This window comes from Rattus norvegicus, chromosome 1 (assembly GCF_021556685.1).
Source record: "Rattus norvegicus strain SHRSP/BbbUtx chromosome 1, alternate assembly SHRSP_T2T, whole genome shotgun sequence".
NCBI classification, from domain to species: Eukaryota; Metazoa; Chordata; class Mammalia; order Rodentia; family Muridae; genus Rattus; species Rattus norvegicus.
This window is the reverse complement of record NC_141534.1, coordinates 102249919-102272870: the sequence shown is the minus strand read 5'-3', so window position 1 is coordinate 102272870 and position 22952 is coordinate 102249919. Positions and strand designations below refer to the sequence as shown.

At 44.1% G+C, this 22952-nt stretch overlaps 1 protein-coding gene, 1 non-coding gene and 1 pseudogene across 3 annotated transcripts; 2 read left to right on the top strand and 1 right to left on the bottom strand.

Annotated features, from left to right (window-relative positions):
• Positions 1-75: 75 nt before the first annotated feature.
• On the top strand, positions 76-6975 carry Caap1-ps1 (caspase activity and apoptosis inhibitor 1, pseudogene 1; annotated as a pseudogene).
• A 7116-nt stretch (positions 6976-14091) lies between these two features.
• On the top strand, positions 14092-21871 carry C1h2orf78l1 (similar to human chromosome 2 open reading frame 78 like 1). 2 transcript variants are annotated; one of them, XM_087600232.1, is made up of 3 exons: positions 14092-15228; positions 17614-17874; positions 19535-21871. In XM_087600232.1, exons 1-3 carry the CDS (start codon positions 15222-15224, stop codon positions 21322-21324), a joined length of 2058 nt encoding a protein of 685 aa, XP_087456358.1. In that variant the 5' UTR covers positions 14092-15221; the 3' UTR covers positions 21325-21871. The 2 variants fall into 2 exon arrangements, with proteins under 2 accessions (XP_087456358.1, XP_087456355.1); XM_087600229.1 differs by having other exon boundaries at positions 17614-18333; positions 19535-21717.
• LOC120100155 (U6 spliceosomal RNA) lies at positions 16356-16462 on the bottom strand. The gene has a single exon (XR_015656669.1). It is a non-coding gene; the product is annotated as a U6 spliceosomal RNA (small nuclear RNA).
• Positions 21872-22952: the final 1081 nt, after the last annotated feature.

Sequence of the window (22952 nt, the reverse complement as noted above, 5' to 3'; positions counted from 1 at the left end):
GGCCTTGCCTATCAGAGTTCTGTCGTAGATTTTAATCTCAGGAAGATGTCCTGCTAGTCACTAGCTTGCCCCATGATGGCTCCTGACAGTCAGTGGGTTCTGCTAAAGGTATGTTGTTTTTTTGTTTCATTGGAATAACTCCTCACTCTGGAATTTAGAATATCGCCAGATCGACATCCAACTCTTGGCAATCCTCCTGCCTCAGCCTCTTAAAAGTTGGGCTGAGGGCTGGGGATTTAGCTCAGTGGTAGAGCGCTTGCCTAGCAAGCGCAAGGCCCTGGGTTCGGTCCCCAGCTCTGAAAAAAAAAAAAAAAGAAAAGAAAAAAAAAAGTTGGGCTGAGAGGAATAGACTAGTACCGCTACTGGCTTGAACTGTGAATTCCTCTGTACTACAGCACAGTGATAATTTGTGACGAGGCACTACACACGGCGATCTGCACTAACACAGCATGAGCTGCTCAGGGTGCTTTCCCCTTCGGTGCTTAGGTTCCACCGAAGGCATGGTAAGGAGGAGATTTCATTTTAGATATGAGGGAGAGTGTAGCCAGAGGCATGGACGAATCCAGCCTGAGCTGTAACATGGGGCAGGGTGAATGAAGAGGAGAGAGTAAATGGCCTAAGAGAGCAGCCAAGAACCAAGAGGCCAAGGGAGTGCATACCTGAGATGGCTGAATTATACAGGAAACAGAAGCTGGGGTGGGGGAACCAGCCCCTGGCCTGGAGAAGTTTAGGGTAGTGGGCCGGGTGGGAAGTGCTGGGAGGAGCCCCAGGTAAAGAATGAGGTTTGTTCCAGGTTTCTTTAGAACCCGACAGTCACCACATCCAATTCTATGTTTGATTCTGAAATTAACAATATGTGTGTCCTTCTAAAAGAATTCGATATAGCAGGGCTATGTTGATGATATTTATCTTTAAAATATTATCAAAAGTCTGGTATGTTCTCTGTTCTACAAAACCACCACCTATTTGACGGATATCTCCCCTAATCTTTTAACCTTCACTTTTTTTTGTAAATTAATAATTTTGTTGTTTTGGCATGAGTTAAGGTGTGTGTGTGTGTGTGTGTGTGTGTGTGTGTGTGTGTGTGTGTGTGCAAGATTTTGTTGGTTGGCTAGTTGTTGATTTATTGTTAGTTTTGTGTCAGGCATGTGTTTTTCACTTAGAAAAACGAAAACGAAAACCACATTCTTCTGTAGCCTGGGATGGGCTTAACTCATGAGCTTTCTGTCCATTCCTCCTGAGTGCTGTAATTGCAAGCTTGGGACTCTAGCTTGATGATGATGATGATGATGATGGTGCTTCTTCTTCTTCTTCTTCTTCTTCTTCTTCTTCTTCTTCTTCTTCTTCTTCTTCTTCTCCTCCTCCTCCTCCTCCTCCTCCTCCTCCTCCTCCTCCTCCTTCTTCTTCTATTTTATTTTATTTTTGTTTGTTTTAGCTGACGCTGTATCCTGAGAGATAAGATGTAAGCAGTTCATGGTGTGACTTCCTGACTCCTAGAAATCTTGTGGGGTTCAAATGAAAGCTGGCATGGGCTGGGCTCCTTTCCCTGGTGAGGCAAGGGTTATCACACCTTTCGACTTTGGAACCATAATGTCATTACTTGTTAGCAACCCTGTGCAAAGTGGAATCAACAAAAGTGCCTACTGAATGGAAAATTGCCCTGAGCACTGGGTAGCGGGACAACTTTCCGCAAACCTGCAAATCTACCTATAGCTAGGCCAGGTTTGAGCCCCCCCTGCCAAACACACTGACTCAAAAATTTACCCTCCACTTCCTCCCTGAGAATGCTGCTCCAGTCACCCTGATTTCTATAAGCCATTCGGGATATACAGCCATGTGGTCCAATCACAAACGCCAGGAAACAGTGGAAGGCAGGCTCATCCTGTCTGCCAAGGTGTCCGTTTGGCTCTGAGAGTGAGGCAGGGAGAGAGCAAACTGTGCTTTGAACACAGTTGCCCTGACCTGTAAGGAGAGCACAGGAGATATCAGAAGCCTGTGGTAGTGAGCAAGGGCCCTCTAACCCAGACAGAAAGGAACAGACAGCTGAGCCGCTGGACCCAGCCGATGTAGACAGATCCTCCACAGGGGCAGGACTGAGTCAGCAGCCAACTTGGCATTTGGTGTGGTCTCTCTATCCACTTGGTGGCTGCAAACTGAGCCCCAGCCAGAGATCACTGAAGCTCTGTCCCACAAGCAGCTCTCCCCACCCTGGGTAAGCTTCCCTGTAGGTACCGTCTGTGTTCAGAATATGCACATATATCTTGCCTTTGGAAAGGACAGGTAGAATGGCTTTGTAGCTTAGTAGAGTGGTTTCCTAGCAGGCTTGCTTGCCTTGGAGTTGTGGACCATGCCTGTTATCCAGCCCCCACTTTCTCCTGGTCCTCTTGCACAACTTCTGCAAATATGAACTTTGCAGTTCATATTTAGGTTTTGGATCCGCTCTGAGTTAGTTTTGTGAACGATATAAAGTCTGCGTGCTGCTTGTTTTTTGTGTGCGTGGGTGCTTGTATATTCTAGAAAGATTTCGTGAGAAGGCCTTAGTTTCTACACTCAATCTTCTCTAATGCTTTTGTCAGTCAATACACTAAATGCACAGAACAAAGAAAGAATACTAAAAGCTTTGAGGAAAACAATGCCATGTAACATAGAAAGGCAGACCTATCACAATTACAACAGACTTCTCAACAGAGACCCTAAAAGCCAGAAGGTCCTGGACAGATGTCATGCAGACCCTAAGAGAACACAGATGCTAGCCCAGGCTCTTATACCCAGGAAAACACTCAATCATCATAGATGAAGAAACTAAAATATTCACGATAAAACCTAACATATAAATATATCATATATATTTATATTTATATATATTATATATATATATATCCAGACCTACAGAGGATTCTAGAAGGAAAATCCAACACAAGGAAGATAACTACACCATAGAAAACACAAGAAATTAATCATCTCACAGCAAACCCAAAAGGAGAGAACCACACACGCATAATACCACCTCCAACAACAAACATAACAGGTACTAACAATCATCTGTCTTCAATATTTCTCAACATCCATGGACTCAGTCCCCTAATGAAAGGACATAAGCTAACAGATGGAATACGCAAGCAGGAATCAATATCCCTGAACTCAAGCAGTGTTACAGAGCAATAGTGATAAAAACTGCATGGTATTGGTACAGAGACAGACAGATAGACCAGTGGAACAGAATTGAAGACCCAGAAATGAACCCACACACCTATGGTCACTTGATTTTTGACAAAGGAGCCAAAACCATCCAATGGAAAAAAGATAACATTTTCAGCAAATGGTGCTGGTTCAACTGGAGGTCAGCATGTAGAAGAATGCAGATCGATCCATGCTTATCACCCTGTACAAAGCTTAAGTCCAAGTGGATCAAGGACCTCCACGTCAAACCAGATACACTCAAACTAATAGAAGAAAAACTAGGGAAGCATCTGGAACACATGGGCACTGGAAAAAATTTCCTGAACAAAACACCAATGGCTTATGCTCTAAGATCAAGAATCGACAAATGGGATCTCATAAAACTGCAAAGCTTCTGTAAGGCAAAGGACACTGTGGTTAGGACAAAACGGCAACCAACAGATTGGGAAAAGATCTTTACCAATCCTACAACAGATAGAGGCCTTATATCCAAAATATACAAAGAACTCAAGAAGTTAGACCGCAGGGAGACAAATAACCCTATTAAAAAATGGGGTTCAGAGCTAAACAAAGAATTCACAGCTGAGGAATGCCGAATGGCTGAGAAACACCTAAAGAAATGTTCAACATCTTTAGTCATAAGGGAAATGCAAATCAAAACAACCCTGAGATTTCACCTCACACCAGTGAGAATGGCTATGGTCAAAAACTCAGGTGACAGCAAATGCTGGCGAGGATGCGGAGAAAGAGGAACACTCCTCCATTGTTGGTGGGATTGCAGACTGGTAAAACCATTCTGGAAATCAGTCTGGAGGTTCCTCAGAAAATTGGACATTGAACTGCCTGAGGATCCAGCTATACCTCTCTTGGGCATATACCCAAATAATGCCCCAACATATAAAAAAGACACATGCTCCACTATGTTCATAGCAGCCTTATTTATAATAGCCAGAAGCTGGAAAGAACCCAAATGCCCTTCAACAGAGGAATGGATACAGAAAATGTGGTACATCTACACAATGGAATATTACTCAGCTATCAAAAACAATGCCTTTATGAAATTCGTAGGCAAATGGTTGGAACTGGAAAATATCATCCTGAGTGAGGTAACCCAATCACAGAAAAACACGCATGGTATGCACTCATTGATAAGTGGCTATTAGCCTAAAAGCTTGAATTACCCTAGATGCCTAGAACAAATGAAACTCAAGACGGATGATCAAAATGTGAATGCTTCACTCCTTCTTTAAAAGGGGAACAAGAATACCCTTGGCAGGGAATAGAGAGGCAAAGATTAAAACAGAGACAGAAGGAACACCCATTCAGAGCCTGCCCCACATGTGGCCCATACATATACAGCCATCCAATTAGACAAGATGGATAAAGCAAAGAAGTGCAGGCCGACAGGAGCTGGATGTAGATCTCTCCCGAGAGACACAGCCAGAATACAGCAAACACAGAGGCGTATGCCAGCAGCAAACCACTGAATTGAGAATAGGACCCCCGTTGAAGGAATCAGAGAAAGAACTGGAAGAGCTTGAAGGGGCTCAAGACCCCATATGTACAACAATGCCAAGCAACCAGAGCTTCCAGGGACTAAGCCACTACCTAAAGACTATACATGGACTGACCCTGGACTCTGACTTCATAGGTAGCAATAAATATCCTAGTAAGAGTACCAGTGGAAGGGGAAGCCCTGGGTCCTGCTAAGACTGAACCCCCAGTGAACGTGATTGTTGGGGGGAGGGCGGCAATGGGGGGAGGATGGGAAGGGGAACACCCATAAGGAAGGGGAGGGGGGAGGGGGATGTTTGCCCGGAAACCGGGAAAGGGAATAACACTCAAAATGTAAATAAGAAATATTCAAGTTAATTTAAAAAAAAAGAAAAAGAAACATACCTCAGTGGCAAGAAATTGGGGGGATCCCATACAAACAGCTTCACAGCACACCTGAAAGCTCTAGAACAGAAAGAAGCAAATAAACCCAAGAGGAGTAGATGGCAGGAAATAGTCAAACTCAGAATGAAATCAACTGGTTAAAACCAAAGATAACCATACAAAGAATCAACAAAAGCAAGAGCTGGTTCTTTGAGGAAATCAACAAGAGAGATAAACCCTTAGCCAGACTAACTAAAGGGCACAGAGTTAGTATCCAAATGAACAAATCGGAAATGAAAAGAGAAACATAACAACAGAAACTGAAGAAATTCAAAAAGTCATCAGAACCTACTACAAAAGCCTATACTCAACCAAACTGGAAAATCTAGATGAAGCATGATTTTCTAGACAGATACCATGTACCAAAGTTAAATCAAGGACAGGTAAATTATCTATACAGTCCCATAACCCCTAAGCAAATAGAAATAATCATAAAAACCTCCTAATCAAAAAAATAAAGCCCAGAGCCAGATGGTTTTAGTTCAGAATTCTACCAGCCCTTCAAAGAATAGCTAATACCAATACTCATTAAACTATTCCTCAAAATAAAAGGAGATAAAACACTACATAATCCATTCTATGAAGCCATGGTTACTGTAATACCTACATCACATAAAAGACCCAACAAAGAGAGAGAGGCCAATTTCACTCATGAATATGAATGCAAAAATACGCAATAAAATTCTCACAAATCAAATCCAAGAACACATCAAAACCATCATTCACCATGATCAAGTAGGCTTCATCCCAAGGATGTAGGGATGGTTCAATATACGGAAATCCATCAATGTAATCCACTATATAAACAAATTCAAGGGGAAAAAAAAAGCACACGATCATCATATCAGATGCTGAAAAAGCCTTCGACAAAATACAACACCCCTTCATGTTAAAAGTCCTGGAGAGAACAGGAATTCATGGCTTATACCTAAACATAACAAAAGCAATATACAGATGGTTGTAGCTCGAGGACCATAGGACCACAATAGGGAAGAAGTATTCTGGGGCGGGAGAGGGGGGCGGAGAAACAGCGCAAGCAGAGCGGCCAGGAGGCAGCAGCCGCACTAGCGCCCCGGATCTGGTACGGGTGCTGAGCAGGAGCATGGGTGGATGCGAGAGAGTTGGCTGGCAGCGGGCGGTACGAATGTGGCAGCGGAGGAGCACCGATTTTCCTCCAGCGTCTCGGGCTCCGTGCAGCAGGAAACCAAGTCTTTTTTACCAAGTCTGGGAAAAGAATTATTCTTGGCAGAGCCCCGTGATCTTGAAGAAGGTGGACTGGATCTGACTGTCTCGTTAAAACCCGTTAGTTTCTATATATCAGACAAAAAAGATATGCTGCAGCAGTGTATAACAGGAGAACAGAAGTTACAGAAGATGCCCCCTGATGTGCTGAAGGCAAGGTACCAGTGTGGATTCTACTTCAACCCTGAGAGAGAGCAAACAACCAGAAGGTTTGGAATCAAAGCAAGGAAAGGGGAAGATAGTGATGTACTCAGTATAAGCGCAAATGCTTATAACAGCGATATAGAAGACCCAAGCAATGAAGAAGCTGCCGCCTCGGCCACCGCCGCCCCTGCTGCTACTGCTGCTTCTGCTTCTGAGGTCCCAGAAAATACAGTCCAGAGTGAAGCTGCTCAGATAGATGATGACCTGGAGCGAGATATTGAAAAAAGTGTGAACGAGATTTTGGGACTGGTAGAGTCTAGCCCAAAGGAACCCAAAGCGGCCGTCCTGACGATTCCTCCACCAGAAGACGTTCAGCCTTCTGCGAAGCAACTGGGACTTCTAGAACTTGAAATGAGGGCAAGAGCGATTAAGGCTCTCATGAAAGCTGGCGATATAAAAAGGCCAGGCTAGTTTTCTGACTTGAATATTACCTGTGTTTGAATGAAGCCATGTCAAATAATTTTGTATCTGATGTTTATCTGGGTATCTTGTGATATTTCTCATGTAAAACTTATTAGGTAAACTCATCTTAGGCTGAAATAAATTTTTTACTTTTATATTATAGATTATAGATGAATATTTAAATTCATGACAAATATAGTTGGATACCCTGGATATTTCTTTTAGTTAATGTCTGTATCTTAAAGGCCAACAAGAAGGAGACAATATTTTTTAGCCTTTGTTTTTAAAAGTTTGGGCAACAAACTCAAAAGCTTTAAGAAAGATTGATGAAGCATGTTTCTCTTAAGGCTACCTGTATTTCTCAATAGAATATTAAATTATTGCTCTTAGATTTGTGAGCAGTTTAAGAACTTTATTTAGTTTTGTGTACATATACTTTTAACATATGAACTGATGGAGGATGACTTTTTGTGGATGTGAGTTTCCTAGTTAAAACTTACGAACTGTTCTGTTGTAAGGCTCAAAGATCAAACTCACTTTAAAAGCTTTTTTAATAAAGAAAAAAATCAACTTAAGGCTATTTCTTTAACAATGTATAGTTAATTTGTTCATGTTAAATTCCAACAACAAGCCATTCTGACATATGTTTGGTTTTTTGTTCACATTTTTTCCTTCAATAAAACAAACAAACAAACAAAAAAAATCCAAATTTTCATTTACACTCCAAGCTATCAGAAAAGGGATGATAGGATACACGGTTTCGTTTCATGTCATTGTTAGATGATCTGATATATAGTTCCATAAATCAAGATAATAAAAGGCTGTTATTCTAGATATGAAGACTTGATGCTTTTTCAGAATTGACTTTAAGAACCTTTGATAAAATGGATGGAACTTGAAAATATCATCCTGAGTGAGGTAACCCAATCACAGGAAAACACACATGGTATGCACTCATTGATAAGTGGATATTAGCCCAAATGCTCAAATTACCCTAGATGCACAGAACACATGAAACTCAAGAAGGATGACCAAAATGCAAATGCTTCACTCCTTCTTTAAAAGGGGAACAAGAATACCCTTGGCAGGGAATAGGGAGACAAAGTTTAAAACAGAGGCAGAAGGAATACCCATTCAGAGCCTGCCCCACATGTGGCCCATACATATACAGCCACCAAACTAGATAAGATGGATGAAGCAAAGAAGTGCAGGCTGACAGAAACCAGATGTAGATCTCTCCTGAGAGACACACCCAGAATACAGCAAATACATAGGCCAGCAGCAAACCACTGAACTGAGATGGGACCCCCGTTGAAGGAATCAGAGAAAGAACTAGAAGAGCTTGAAGGGGCTCGAGACTCCATATGAACAACAATGCCAACCAACCAGAGCTTCCAGGGACTAAGCCACTACCCAAAGACTATACATGAACTGACCCTGGGCTCCAACCTCATAGGTAGCAATGAATAGCCTAGTAAGAGCACCAGTGGCAGGGGAAGCCCTTGGTCCTGCCAAGGCTGGACCACCAGTGAATGGGATTGTTGGGGGGAGGGCGGTAATGGGGGGAGGATGGGGAGGGGAACACCCATAGAGAAGGGGAGGGAGAGGGGTTAGGGGGATGTTGGCCCAGAAACCGGGAAAGGGAATAACAATCAAAATGTAAATAAGAAATACCCAAGTTAATAAAGATGAAAAAAAAGAACCTTTGATAAGTTGATGTTGTAATTAAGCTAATTTTGTATACGTTTTAATAAACAAATTAGCACCTTGCCACAAAAAAAAAGCAATATACAGCAAACCAACAGTCAATGTCAAATTAAATGAAGAGAAACTAGAAGCAATTCCACTAAAATCAGGGGCAAAACAAGGTTTCCCACTCTCTCCCTATCTATTCAATATAGTACTTAAAGTTCTAGCCAGGACAATTAGACAACAAAAGGAGGTCAAAGGGATACAAATTGGAAAGGAAGAAGTCAAAGATTCACTATTTGTAGATGATATGATAGTATACTTAAGTGACCCCAAAATTCTACCAGAGAACTACTAAACCTGATAAACAACTCCAGCAAAGTGGTGAGATATAAAGTTAATTCAAACAAATCAGTAGCCTTCCTTTATACAAACGATAAGCAGGTTGAGAAAGAAAAATTAGGGAAGCAACACCATTCACAATAGCTACAAGTAATATAAAATATCTTGGTGTAACATTTGACAAGCAAGAAAAAGAGCTGTATGACAAGTACTTCCAATCCCTGAAGAAAGAAATCAAAGTAGACCTCAGAAGATGGAAAGATCTCCCATGCTCATAGATTGGTAGGATTAACATAGTGAAAAATGGCCACCTTACCAAAAGCAATCAACAGATTCAATGCAATCCCATCAAGATTCCAAAATGGTTCTTCACAGGCTTGGAGAGAGTAATTCTCAACTTCATAGGGAAAAACAAAAAAACCCAGGATAGCCAAAAACATTTCTCAACCAAAAAAAAGGATCTTCTGGGGGGAATCAACATCCCTGAGTTCAAACTGTACTACAAAGCGATAGTGATAAACGCAACGTGGTATTGGTGCAGAGACAGACGGGTCAATCAGAAGAATAGGATCAATGACCCAGAGATAAACCCACACCTATGGACACTTCAACTTTGACAAAGAAGTCAAAACTACACAGTGACAAAGAGAAAGCATCTTCAATAAATGGTACTGGTCTAACTGGCTGTCTGCTTATAGAAGAATGGAAATAGATCCATATTTATCACTTAGAACAAAGCTCAAGTCCAAGTGGATCAAGGACCTCAACATATAACAATATACTGATCTAATAGAAGAGAATGTGAGGAATAGCCTCGAACTCATCGGCACATGGGAAATTTCCTGAACAGGACAGCGATGGCTCAGGCTCTGAGATCAACAATGAACACATGGGACCTCATGAAACTTAAAAGCTTCTGTAAGGCCAAAGACACTGTCAATTGGACAAATCGGAAACCTACACACAGATTGGAAAAAAAATATTCACTAACCTTACATCGGATAGAGGACTAATATCCAAAATATATTTTAAAAACTCAAGAAGTTAACCTCCAAAAAACAAATAACCCAGTTTAAAAATGGGGTGCAGAGCTAAACAGAGAACTCGCAATGGAAGCAACTCTAATGGCCGAGAAGCACTAAAGAAATGTTCAAAGTCCTTCGTCGTCAGGGAAACGCAAATCAAAATGACCCTGAGATTCCACTCCCCACCTGTCAGAATGGCTAAGACCAAAAACTCAAGTAACAGCACATACTGGCTGGAAAAACAGGGACACTCCTCCACTGCTGGCGGGATAGCAAACTGGTACAACCACTCTGGAAATCAATCTGGTGGTTTGTCAGAAAATTGGATATAGTTCTTCTTCTTTGTTCTTTTTTTTTTTTCCTTTTTTTTTTTCTTCCGGAGCTGAGGACCGAACCCAGGGCCTTGCGCTTGCTAGGCAGGTGCTCTCTACCACTGAGCTAAATCCCCAACCCAGAAAATTGGATATAGTTCTAAAGACCTAGCTATACCATTCTTAGGCATATATCCAAAAATGCCCCACATACCACAAGGACACATGCTCCACTATGTTCATAGCAGCCTTGTTTGTGATAGCCAGAAGCTAGACACAACCCAGAGGTCCCACGATGGAGAACGGATACAGAGAATGTGGTTCATTTACACAATGGAATGCTACTCAACTATTAAAAACAAGGATATCATGAGTTTTGCAGGCAAATGGATGAAAGTAGAAAATACCATCCTGAGTGAGTTAAACCAGGCTCCAAAGGAGCCTGCAAGGTATGCATGATATGTACTCACTGATAAGTCGTTATTAGCCAAAAAGTACAGAATACCCAGGATACAACCCACAGACCATAAGAAATATAGCAAGCAGAGATACTCAAGTGAGGATACTTCAGTTGAACTTAGAAGGGGGAAGGAAATAATCTCAGGAGGCAGAGGGAGGGAGGGGCTTGGATGGGAGATGGGGGAAACAGGATCAGGTATGGGGGTGTGGACAGGAGAGGAGCCCAGAGGGCCAGGAGAATGCATAGAAATATACAGCCTGTGGGGGCGGGCTCTAGAAAGTACCAGAGACCTGGGAGGTGAGAGACTCTCAGGCCTCAATGTGGGTGATCTTTGCCAAAATGCCCAACAATGAAATGGGGAGAGAGAACTCAAAGAATCCACCTCCAGCAGGTAGACAAGGCCTCAAGTGGAGGGACAGGTTTACTAACCCACAGACAAAACTTCTGTCTGTTCTTGTCTGAAAGAACTGTAGAGACAAAAATGGAGACCGAAGGCAAGAGTCTATCATGGCTGTCCTTTGAGAGGCTCAACCAGCAGCTGACTGAGACAGCCATCAGGGGCCCGTATGGTTGAATTAGGGGAAGGATTGAAGAGGCTGAATGGGAGGTAACACCACAGGAAGACCATCAGTCTCAACTAACCCAGACCCCAGGGAGCTTCCAGAGACTGAGCCACCAACTAGGTAGCATGCACGGGCTGGGCTGACCTCCACCACCCTGACCCCTGCACATATATATCAGAGGTCTGCTCGGCCTGGCCTCAGTGGGAGAAGATGCACCTAACCCTCAAGAGACTTGAGACAGGAAGGGGGAGTGAAGCACGCTTTCAGAGGCAAAGGGGAGGAGGAGTGGGGTGAGAAACAGTGGGTGAGGGGGACTGGGAGGTGGGGCAATGACTAGAATGTAAATACATAAAACAAAAGAACAGGTGTTTGAAAAAATTAAAGTTACAGAAAACACTTCTACATTGCTGGTGGGAATGTGAACTTGAACAGCCACTCTGAAAAACAATCTACCCGAAAACCCAGCTATATCACTCCTGTGTATATAACTAAAAGAATCTCCACCGTACCCCAGGGGCATGTGCTCCACCATGTTCATAGCAGCTTTATTCATAATAGCCAGAAACCAAACACAACTGACATACCCTTCAACTGAAGAATGGTTCGTATACACGACAGAATACCACTAAGCTATGAAAAACAAGGACATCAGGAATTTTGCTGACAAATGAAACTAGAAATTATCTTCCTGAATGAGGTAACCCAGGCCCAAAAAGACATCCATGAGAGATATTCACTTACAAATGGATATTAGCCATAGAATACAAGATGCCCACACTACATTCCACAGACCCAAAGAAGATAAACAAGAAGGAAGGCCCAAGTGAGGATGCTCAAAACACACTTAGAGGAATAAAATAGTCATAAGAGGCAACAGGAGATGGAGAACTGGGTAGGAGAGGTAAGGAGTGTGGGACTGGTGTGGAGTCCTGGGTCCAAAACTGACCATATACTTGGTCGTAAAGCAAACCTCACCAGATACAAGGTGTTTGAAACAACTCTTGGGTCTTATCAGATCACCGTTGATTAAAACTGAGCTTCAACAGCAGAGGGGACGGAAAGCCCACAAACTCTTGGAAAGCCAACAATTGGCTACTCGATGACCACTGAGCCAGGAAGGATTAAAGAAAAAAAACTAAAGACTTTCTAATATTCAAGGAGAATGAAGGCACAACCTACCCAAATGTAGTGGAAACAATGAACATACTGCCAGGAGGAAAGAGCATAGCTTGAGTGCATTCATAAAGAAACTAGAGAGCCTGGTAGCCAGAAAGGATTCAACAAAGAAAGAATTTCGGACCAATTTCCCTTATGAACATTGATGCAAAAATGTTCAACAAATTATTGCAAACCAAATCCAGTAGCAAATAAAAACATAATTCCACCATGGTCAAGTAGACTTCATCTCAGGGATGCAGGGGTGGCTCAATATACAAAAATCTATCCATGTAATCCACCATATAAACAAACTGATATAAAAACATATTCGATCATCTCAGTAGATGCCTTAAAAAAGCCTTTGACTTAGGAATCTTTTCCTCCCATCAGTTAACCATGTTCAACTTGGAGATGAGAGATTTGCTTCATCTCAGTATATTTTCTTTGTAATTGTTTGGTTGTTGTCTCTTAGAAGCATGTTCTTTTCTACTAAAAGACAGAAAGGGCATGGATACTGATGACAGGGAGGCAGGGGATGCACGAGACAGAGTAGAGAGAGAGGAAACTAAAATCAGGACATATTCTATGAGAACATAATCTATTTTCAATAAAAGGAAATGTAAATAAATGACTGTGAAAAATATTAAAATACACAGAAATTACAGGATTATGAAATAAAATATAAATAAGTCTACTCCCCTCCTCCTTCTCCTTCTCCCTTTCCCACTCATCACAGACTTATCCATCTCACCGTACCGGTGATGGTCTACTCATCTTGGGTCTACAGTATTGTGGTAAGACAATATTGGTTCCTGAAACACAAGCAGCTTACTTTCAGACATAGCCTTGGCAAATGTGTCCCATTGTCTGACAAGCGGTGTGTCAGGAAGGAATCTCATTTTGGGCGTCGTGTGGAAAAGGACATCCTTCCAGCAGAGATTTGCCCAGAACTACACATCGCACTGTCTGCATGGAGGGACATTTCTATGGAGCTGGCCATGCAGTTACAAGCTACAGCACTGGCTCAGTGGGAAAGCCCCATGGTGATTGTTGTAATGACTCGTACGATGGCTGGAAAACAGCTTACATGGCTCTAGTGTCATTTGTAATAACGACTTCTAGATACAGTCACATGAGCTAGTGCTTTAAGACATACTTGGAATACAGTTGGCACATGAATGTGTACTAGACCCAGGCCATGATCCATACATAGTCTATGAACCTACCAGGGAGTCACAGGAATTGGAGATACAACAAAATAAGGAAAGACACAAGATTTGGGTATATGTCTACAAAATGCCCAAAACATTCAGGTTTGTGAAGATACACTGAGAAGGGGGAGAGGCTGGTCCTTTATTCACAAATAAACGGAAGTACTTACGTTGCTTTTTTTCATGTAACCCAACACCCTGTACCGACTAAGGACTTCTTTCTCCATCTCTTTCTTTCCTTATCCACTCCCTCTCTATGTAGGTGGGTGGCAGAGAATGGGAGAAGCCCAGAATTCTACAGAGGCTGTTGCAAGAAGGAAGAAGCTAGAGTAACTGTCAAACTCCTTTCAGTTGGGGGCAAAGAGAGAAGGCAGCCAGCTTACAACCATGAAACTAAAAACAGGGAGGCAAAGACAAGAAGAATGTCCCCGAGTCTGAGACCGTATGGTGATATCAGCACGGTGAGATCCAGAACGTAAGCCACAGAGAAAAGCCTATCTCAGGTAAATTAAAAAGAATGAAAGCAAAATACAGGCGGAAGAGCAAGAAAGTCTGAATCAGGGAATGCATGCTGCCAGTCTTATCTTTGACTCCTCTGTTCTTTGCTTATAAGGGAAGAACCCTTCACAAGCATCTGCCTGATTAAATGAAGACCACTGCTTCTGGAAGTTCAGTGATATCACCAACTATATAAGAACGCAGGGTCAAGCTGGCCCAAGGATCAAAGCCTACACAGAGAGGAGAGAAGAGAGATGTAAGGTCAACTGGGGTCAGAACAACTGAAAAAAAGGACTCTTGGAGAAGGAACTGAAAGAGGAGTCTTAGCATTCATAATCTCCACAACCCTGCCCTTTATACAATCAAAATGGAGCCCCTGATCTCTTCCTTTGGTCATAGACAGATGCTGACAGCTCGCAACGCAGATCAACTGAGATGGTTTCTCAACTACATTGCCCCAACCCATATGCCGCTCTCCTTCCTTCTAAAGAGTTATCTGGGTATACAATGGACACTGAAGGGATATAATCTTTTGGAATGTTACACATCATATGCACATTATAAACACCTCCATCAATGAACCTTATGAAAAAGACTGCCATGATCTCAAAAGCTTAAAGTCATGGCAAGTCCTGTCAAGCCAAGATTAACTCTTTGACCATCACAGGCCTCAGGCTTCATGGATGAAGCTGGTCTTCTCAATTCTTCTCCACTCAATCCTGTCTTGTAGCTCAGAATCTGACCTTCCAATTGGCTACTTATTGATTTATGACATCATTCTCCCACCCAGCCTATCAGTACCTGGTAGAATCCAGGTTTCCATGGAGCTGCCTGTAAACAAATTTGGATCATCACGGTTTACCTGTGACCAGTGACCAGTTGACTCTGTTTAATGCTGGACACACTCGCGGGTTTGGTCAACGATCAGACAAAAACAACCATTTATCCTGCTCTGTTCTGGTGTGGATTACTGTTACTTCTCCCCGTACCACACAATCATGTCAGGTAAGTAACAAAACTTTGACATTGGTTTTGATAACACCGTTCCTGATTTGTAATATACATTTAAAATCCATACGGGACTAGGGATACCATAGGTACAGATAGCGCAAATTAAATGTCACATTTAGCTTTGGTTCTTACTAGGAATGTGACCCTGGGCAGACACTTTACTCTCTCAGTGTTTCTTCATCCATGTCAGGGGGATTAGAATGTAACTATGCTATGGGCTTTGAACTATTGAGTCTTAAGAGGCAATTAAGGAGGGAATGTGGGAGAGACTAAGAGGGGACTTGACTCTGAGGAGGCAGTTACTATAGAAATGTTGAGGCTGTTACATGAAATATGGAAACTAGAAAGAGGGAGAAACCCAAAGTATAAAGACGAGGGGCTAGAAAACAAAGAAATAAAAGAGTCAAAAGTGTACAGAGGGTCCTAAGGGAACACATGGGGAGTTTAGGACCGAATGCTGCAGGGAGCCACAGACTTCAAATCAAAGGGCTCAAGGAATTGCCATTCCCTGAGCCTTATTTAGGCAACTACACTGTTGAGATTTGTCTGGGTCCATGTTCCCAGTCATAAATATAGGGCACTACCCCACTCCGAACCCTGACTTTTTTTTTCTCCATCTTTATTAACTTGGGTATTTCTTATTTACATCTCAATTGTTATTCTCTTTCCCAGTTTCTGGGCCAACATCCCCGTAACCCCCCTTCTCCCCTTCTATATGGGTGTTCCCCTCTCCCCATTACCACCCTCCCCCTAACAGTCCCATTCACTGGGGGTTCAGTCTTGGCAGGACCCAGGGCTTCCCCTTCCACTGGTGCTCTTACTAGGATATTCATTGCTACCTATGAGGTCAGAGTCCAGGGTCAGTCCATGTATAGTCTTTAGGTAGTGGCTTAGTCCCTGGAAGCTCTGGTTGGTTGGCATTGTTGTACATATGGGGTCTCGAGCCCCTTCAAGCTCTTCCAGTCCTTTCTAAGATTCCTTCAACGGGGGTCCCGTTCTCAGTTCAGTGGTTTGCTGCTGGCATTCGCCTATGTATTTGCTGTATTCTGGGTGTGTCTCTCAGGAGAGATCTACATCTGGTTCCTGTCAGCCTGCGCTTCTTTGCTTCATTCATCTTATCTAAAAATATGGAACGCTTCATGAATTTGCGTGTTATCCTTGAGCAGGGGCCAAGCTAATCTTCTCTGTATCGGTCCAGTTTTAGTATATGTGCTGCCTAAGCGAGCACCATCTCTTAAAATCCGTCATATTCCTCTTGTGCAGAGTCCCTTGATTCTTGTATACACTGGTTGTATTGGCTATTCTCAAGGCTTCCACTCTGTAAGAATTACAATTAATGGGAAGAAGGGAAGAAACAATCTTACTCATGGAAAAACCTTCTAATAGCTTTGCAATTCCTAACACATCGGCATAAATATGTACAAGCCCCATGAAAATTTATCACCAGGTAGTATTTATAAAGTGATATACACATAGTAATTACGACTTATCCTTAAATCATAAGAAGCAGGGCTGGAGAAATGGCTCAGTGGTTAAGAGCACCGAATGCTCTTCCTGAGGTCCTGAGTTCAAATCCCAGCAACCACATGGTGGCTCACAACCATCTGTAATGTGATCTGATTCCCTCTTCTGCTGTGTCTGAAGACAGCTACAGTGTACTCAGATATAATAAATAAATAAAATATTAAAAAAACTGCTCGCCCCTTTCTCTCTCTTCCTCTCTTGCTCTTAAAAAAAAATCATAAGAAGCCATTAATTATAAAAGGAGTGGGAGGGGCACAGGAGGAGTTAGAAGGGGAAAGAAGTAATTAGGTAAATATAGTATTCATATACAAAATCCTGTATGCATCATAATTTAAAAGAAAAAACATAGAATAAAGACAATCCTGGTAGGTCTGGGACTCACTTAGGACAGTAGCACTCCAGAGGCAGGGGCAGGCCCGTTTCTGTGATTCCAAGGCCAGCCTGATACTGTGTCTTCCCATAGAGTGAGATCTGCACAGGACGGGGCAAAGCAAGAGACTTAGGCTGTCTTTGGCCCTCCTACCTCTAAAAATTTCTGCTGTGGGGCGTGGTAATGTGGTAGTATCATAGGAGATATGAGAGCAAGACAAACCAGGCCAAAGAAGGGCTGTGCCTAGACTGGAGCAAACGTTGAATGAGATCCATTAAGAATGTCATGCCCCCAGAAGACGAACAGGCAGGTGTGTCATCCTGACTAGTGCCAAGAATCAATTTGAACACATGCAATCGGGATGTGAGAGAGAACATCAGTCCTAGTCAATCCCAGCCAGTACAAACTGGAGTAGCACTGCCCCTCACAGAAACCTAGAAAGCATCAACCTCACCATTTTCCCATTGTCCTCTTCCTCCCTACAGAAAATGTCCAAAGTTTTCCTTTCTTTGGAACAGAAAGTGCTCCTCAGCCGCTGAACAACTTCACACCCTCAGGAAGGGTGTGCAACATCTCTAGGGTTTCCACCCCTGCTGTGAGTTTAGCCTGGGTCCTGCCGCCAACCACCAGCACTTCTCTCCAGCTGATTGCGGGCAGAGCCTACCTCAACCCACAGGCCAGCACGACCATGCTGGTGGAGCTGACTGACCAGAGACAGAACTCAACCTCTGCACTCTTCTATCCAGGTGCTCTCAAGTGGGATCTCACAGAAAGTAAAGGCAATACGACTATCACTGACCAGGACACTACACTCTCCTCCCTGTCTGTGACAGCCCAATGGGATGAAAGTTTAGTTCCCAATACCACACTCCCTTTCTCTCCAACACTTTTCACCAACTTTGTCCAGGTCACACCACCTCAGGTGGCAAATCGGGAATACAGCCTGGCACTTCCCTACCAGGAGGGCAGCCAGACGTACTACTACAACTACAATAGCCTGGGCCCTCTGATGCCCGGAGAGCTAGGACAGTGTCTGCAGCCCTACGGCTCTGTGTCCTACCCTGCGAGTGAGGAGTGTGCCCCTCAACCAGAGGTGGGGGTGGTGGAAAAGGAGATTCAGCCACGGAATCTCCAAATACCACTCTCCACCTCTGACCTCTCCCGTTCCACATCTGTGCAAAATACGCCAGACACCAGTCTTCTGGGTGAGTACAAAGGCTGCATGATCACCAGGGCAAGGATACTCAGCTCTGACTCTCAGTAGTGGACCCTCCACACAGCTGGAGATTATCAGTCTTTCCAGGTTAAATAGAGCTCTGGCTTCCCATCCCCATCTTCGGACTGAATGGCGAGAGAATGCAAAGCCATGGCGAGTGGTATCCATCCTGCCTTCGGTGGTGTCCTGGCACACATTACACTCAAACATAGAGCAAGCGTTAATCAATACCAGGCACCAATACACAGCAACTGACTCCTTCCTCAACTACTGCTCTGGGGTATAGAAGACAAGGAGGACTTTTTGTCTGAGTAACATGGGATTTTTCTGTCAGGTGAAATCCCTCCCCAGAGCAATGGAGCTGAGACTCTGTCCTGGAGGAAGTCCACCCAGATCCCAGCACCTGTCCTGGCATTTGCTTACACCTAAACTTACAGAGGGAGTAGAGTGCAGACCACGTACCATTGCTAAGGCAGCCAAAGCTGCTTTTCCTTTTTCTTTCTTTTTTTTTTTTTTTTTTGATGCTGTGCTTCAGAGGTCACCCATTGCCAACAATATAAGATCGTGTATATGATTTCTCTAGTACAGAGTCATAGCCCAGCCCACATATTTCATTTTCTTAGATCATTTTGCATATAGGTTATAGGAAGTCTGTAAAACATGGGGCTGTGGGGGAAAGCTTCAGATGTTCAAATGCTTGTCTTGAGGGAGGGTCCAGCTGGGTTTGGATACCCAAACCCTCATAAAAAGCCAGGCTCTGGGGGCTCGAGTAACACTTTAAACTGAAAGAAGTTGACGGAGTCAGGTAATTTCTGAAAATTATGGGCCAGACAACCTACCTAATAGCAAAACCCCAAGGATGAGAATCACTTGTATCATGGGGGGAAGGGAAGGCAAGTGAGGAGCATATATCAAGGAAATTTTGTAGCCTAACCAAAGACTCTAAGCCTCAAAGTACCACACAAACCCAAAGAAACGCAAAAGTATCTGAGGAAACATGACATGGCGTGGCCGGCAGAAACAGAGCAGTCACCACCTGCCTTTCCGCAGAGTCTGTGATGCTCAAGCCCAGCTCACAGGACTACCCTACCTCCTGCAGGGGCTGAGTGCTATGGTGCTATGAAATGGGGCTGGCGGGTAGGGAGCATCTCACTCACCAGGCACTGACTTCTTCCCTCACTCTTTTCCAGTGGTGGACACGGAGACGTTCCCAGGATTGCCGCCTTCAGGCCAGACACTCTGTCTGTTGGAGAGTCCAGAACTCTGCACTATTTCCACCGAAGTTTTCCAGATGAGGACACCACCTGTCCATGGGCACGGGTCATTGGCAGGCCCCATCTGCTGTCCTTCAGAAATCCTGGCCTTGCCTCCCGCTCCAGGACCGGAACAAAGAGAGAACGGAAACATGCATGAGGTGAAAGCTGAACTGTCAAAGCCTCCGGATGCCTATGTGGGCACTAAAGAAAACCAAGACCCATCACACCTTCCTTTAGTGGACTACACTGATACAAGAAGACTGAGACAGAAGTCTGCTTCTGACAGTGCCAGCTTGGGAGGCATCGGCATGGGTCTGGAAGAGAGAGGGGAGCTGGAAAATGAGAGTGGATCCAGCATCAACTTTGAAGACATCGCTACACTCGAGGAAGATAATGACTTTCCCCAACTTTTCAAAACCCTCAACGACATAGACCAGGACCCTCTCCTTCAGAACTGGGGAGTCATGAGCAGCCCCTCTGAAAAGGTGAGGAAGAATGACCTAAACGCCTCAGACCAGCTTGATGGAGCTCCTCAGGCCAAAATCCAGTACCAGGACCTGGTAGAGGGAGAGAGGGCTATGGGCAGTACGGGGGACAAGGACGGGACTATTGACAAAATCACAAAGCATCTGGAGGGCAAAGCTCCCAAAGTGGCCCCTAGCAGGCACAGCAAAGGTAGAAAACTGGGGCAAGAAGGACCAAGTGGACCAGAGAACAACTCTAAGAAAACAGACGAGCTTAAGCAGTCCAGGAAAAGAGTCAAAGCAGAAGAGAAGCCCACCGTCCCCAAGACCAAGAGGAAGAGGAATCCACCTGAACTCAGTCAAACCAGCTTTAAGAAGCCTCGAACCCACCTTGGCATGCACATGCTGGAGTCCGTGCAGATCTTTCACCCACTGGGGAAGAAGAATGAGAAGAAAACTGGCATCTCCTCCTTCCGGGGTCTGCAAACCTTCACTAGCAACAAGCCAGGCCCAGCCACTCCAACACTGCTGGATATGCCACATGGGGGCCAGGGCTTTGACAGAAGCCCAGGCAAAGTTCCAAGATCAGAGACCAGTGCTCACAAGGAGTGTCCATCTCCATCCAAGAACAAGATGCCCACAGCTGGGAAGGTCAGATTAGTACCTCTGCCATTCCCAACCCTGGACCAGCCTCAAGCCAGACCTGTTTCTAGAAAGCCCCTCCCTCTGGCTTCGCACAGGCCCACTGCAGCTTACCCTGTGCAGCCTCACTCCCACTCAGCTCATCCATGCCAACTAGCTCCTGTTAACACATCTCTGATGTCCTCTGCCAAGCCAGCTCTGCCAATTTCCTCCAGTGCCACACGACCTAATGTAGGCAAAACCGTCCAGTCTAGGTCTGTGCCTCCGTTGGCCTACATGAGGCCTGTGCCTTACAGAGTACCATCTCATGCTTCCTTCCAGAGAGAGCTCGTTTCTGCTGCCAGGAACAAGGCACCATCACCACCCAAACCTCAGACCCAGTATCAACTGCAAGACTTCAGCTGCCAATCGATTCCATGGAGGGAAGTTGATATTCTGGGACCAGTCATCTCACAGCCCATCACGAAAGAGCAGAGGCCAGAGAGGGAGGCCATGAAGAGGCGGGCCCAACAGGAGCGTGAGAATGCTGCCAAGTACAGCTGTTCTGGGAAACTGCAGCTTTTCCTTCACAGGGAGAAGGATATGGAAATTTCTCAATATTATGGGTACGCAGTGTAAGAGCTGGCCATTGTAACATAGTGCTTTTGATGTGCACAGTAAGAGGTACAAACACAGATACAGATATAAACATAGGACTTTAAGGATCATATGAATGTGTAGATGCATAAGTAAATGTGTAGCTAAGTAGATGAATATGTAGGTGTTTAATATAAATGAACATATTCTTATAATACGTGTAAATATTCGAAGCCAGGAAAATTAACTGGAGTAACTGAAGTCAATTCTTTAATCCATAGCATATGCAGAGGCCTTTGTTGTTGTTCTTGTAACTTTGATATTGTTAATTTTGACTGACAACGTGTAGTATATGTTACATAACTACATCATATGATATAAAACTGATAATATATATTTACTATTAAAATAATTCATCCTTCATGCTGTTTGTATTAAAACTTTTGAGGACTGTCTTTTCTTTGCCCTTTACAAACGGGGTTGCCTTGTTACACGTGACTTAGATATTCTGTTTAATTAAAAATAATCTACATATTAATCTTCCTTCTGCCATAATAAAAGCAAAGACTGGCTCTTGTTCTCTACCACACCCTCACGTAACTGCTTCCTTTGCTGGGAAGGATCCCTGTGCTTACCTGAGAAACGGTTTGTCAACCTCTGCCAGGATGCCTTGCGTGGCGGTAGGTCCTTCTACATCTTTGTCTACCCCTGTACCTTGAACTCTGGCTCCCCGGTTCTCTGACAGCTTCAGGTTTGTGGACATATGGCATAGGTAAACCAAAATATACATTGTTTGCTTGAGTGTGTGTGTGTGTGTGTGTGTGTGTGTGTGTCCCTTAGTGTTTTGACACAGGGTTTCACGACATAACCCTGGCTATCCTGGATCTAACACTGTAGACTGCAATATCCTTGAACTCACAGGAATCTGCCTCCCTCTGCCTGCCTCCCTCTGCCCTCACCTCTGCCTCTGTGCCTCTCTCCCTCTCTGTTTCTGCCTCCCTGCCCCTCAGTCCCTCTGTCCCTCTGCTCCTCTGCCTCTCTGAGTACTGCCTCTGACTGTGCTTGTGCCTCTATCCCCAACAACCACCACCACCACCACCACCACCACCACCACCACCACCACCACCACTGCCACCACCACCGCCACCGTCTCCACCCCAGCCTCTGCCTGAGTTATGGGAGAACAAGCATATTCCACTACCCCAGGGGGAATCAGGTGTCTTTCTTACAGAGAGCTAGCTATCCAGGTTTCCCAGTATCATTTGATGAAGAGGCTGTGTTTTAGTGAGGATGCATTTTTGTTATCTTTCTAAAACCCAGTGGGATTTAACTGCATTTATTTTTAACTGGAACTCAACTCAGATTCAATTATCTAAAAGCCTGTTTAGTGACAGAAGTAGGCTATCCTAGGCTATACTAGGTTATATGGCTGTGAATCGCTGACCTCATATGAGGTGTGTTCAAGCTATCCAAAGTATTTGTGCCTCTTTTGTAATGGTAAGAGGTCTTCCCACAGACTGCCACACCTGGGGATCCATCCATATGCAGCCACCAAACCCAGTCACTATTGCTGATGCCAAGAAGTGCTTGAGGACAGGAGCCTGATATGGGTGTCTCTGAGAGGCTCCGCCAGAGCCTTACTGATACACATCCGGATGGTTGCAGCTAAC

Bases quoted from the DNA above. Each gene is read 5' to 3' on its own strand.
- C1h2orf78l1 (XM_087600229.1), top strand. The intron at 18,334-19,534 runs GTGAGTACAAAG...ACTCTTTTCCAG, and splicing joins GCCAGACACCAGTCTTCTGG to TGGTGGACACGGAGACGTTC.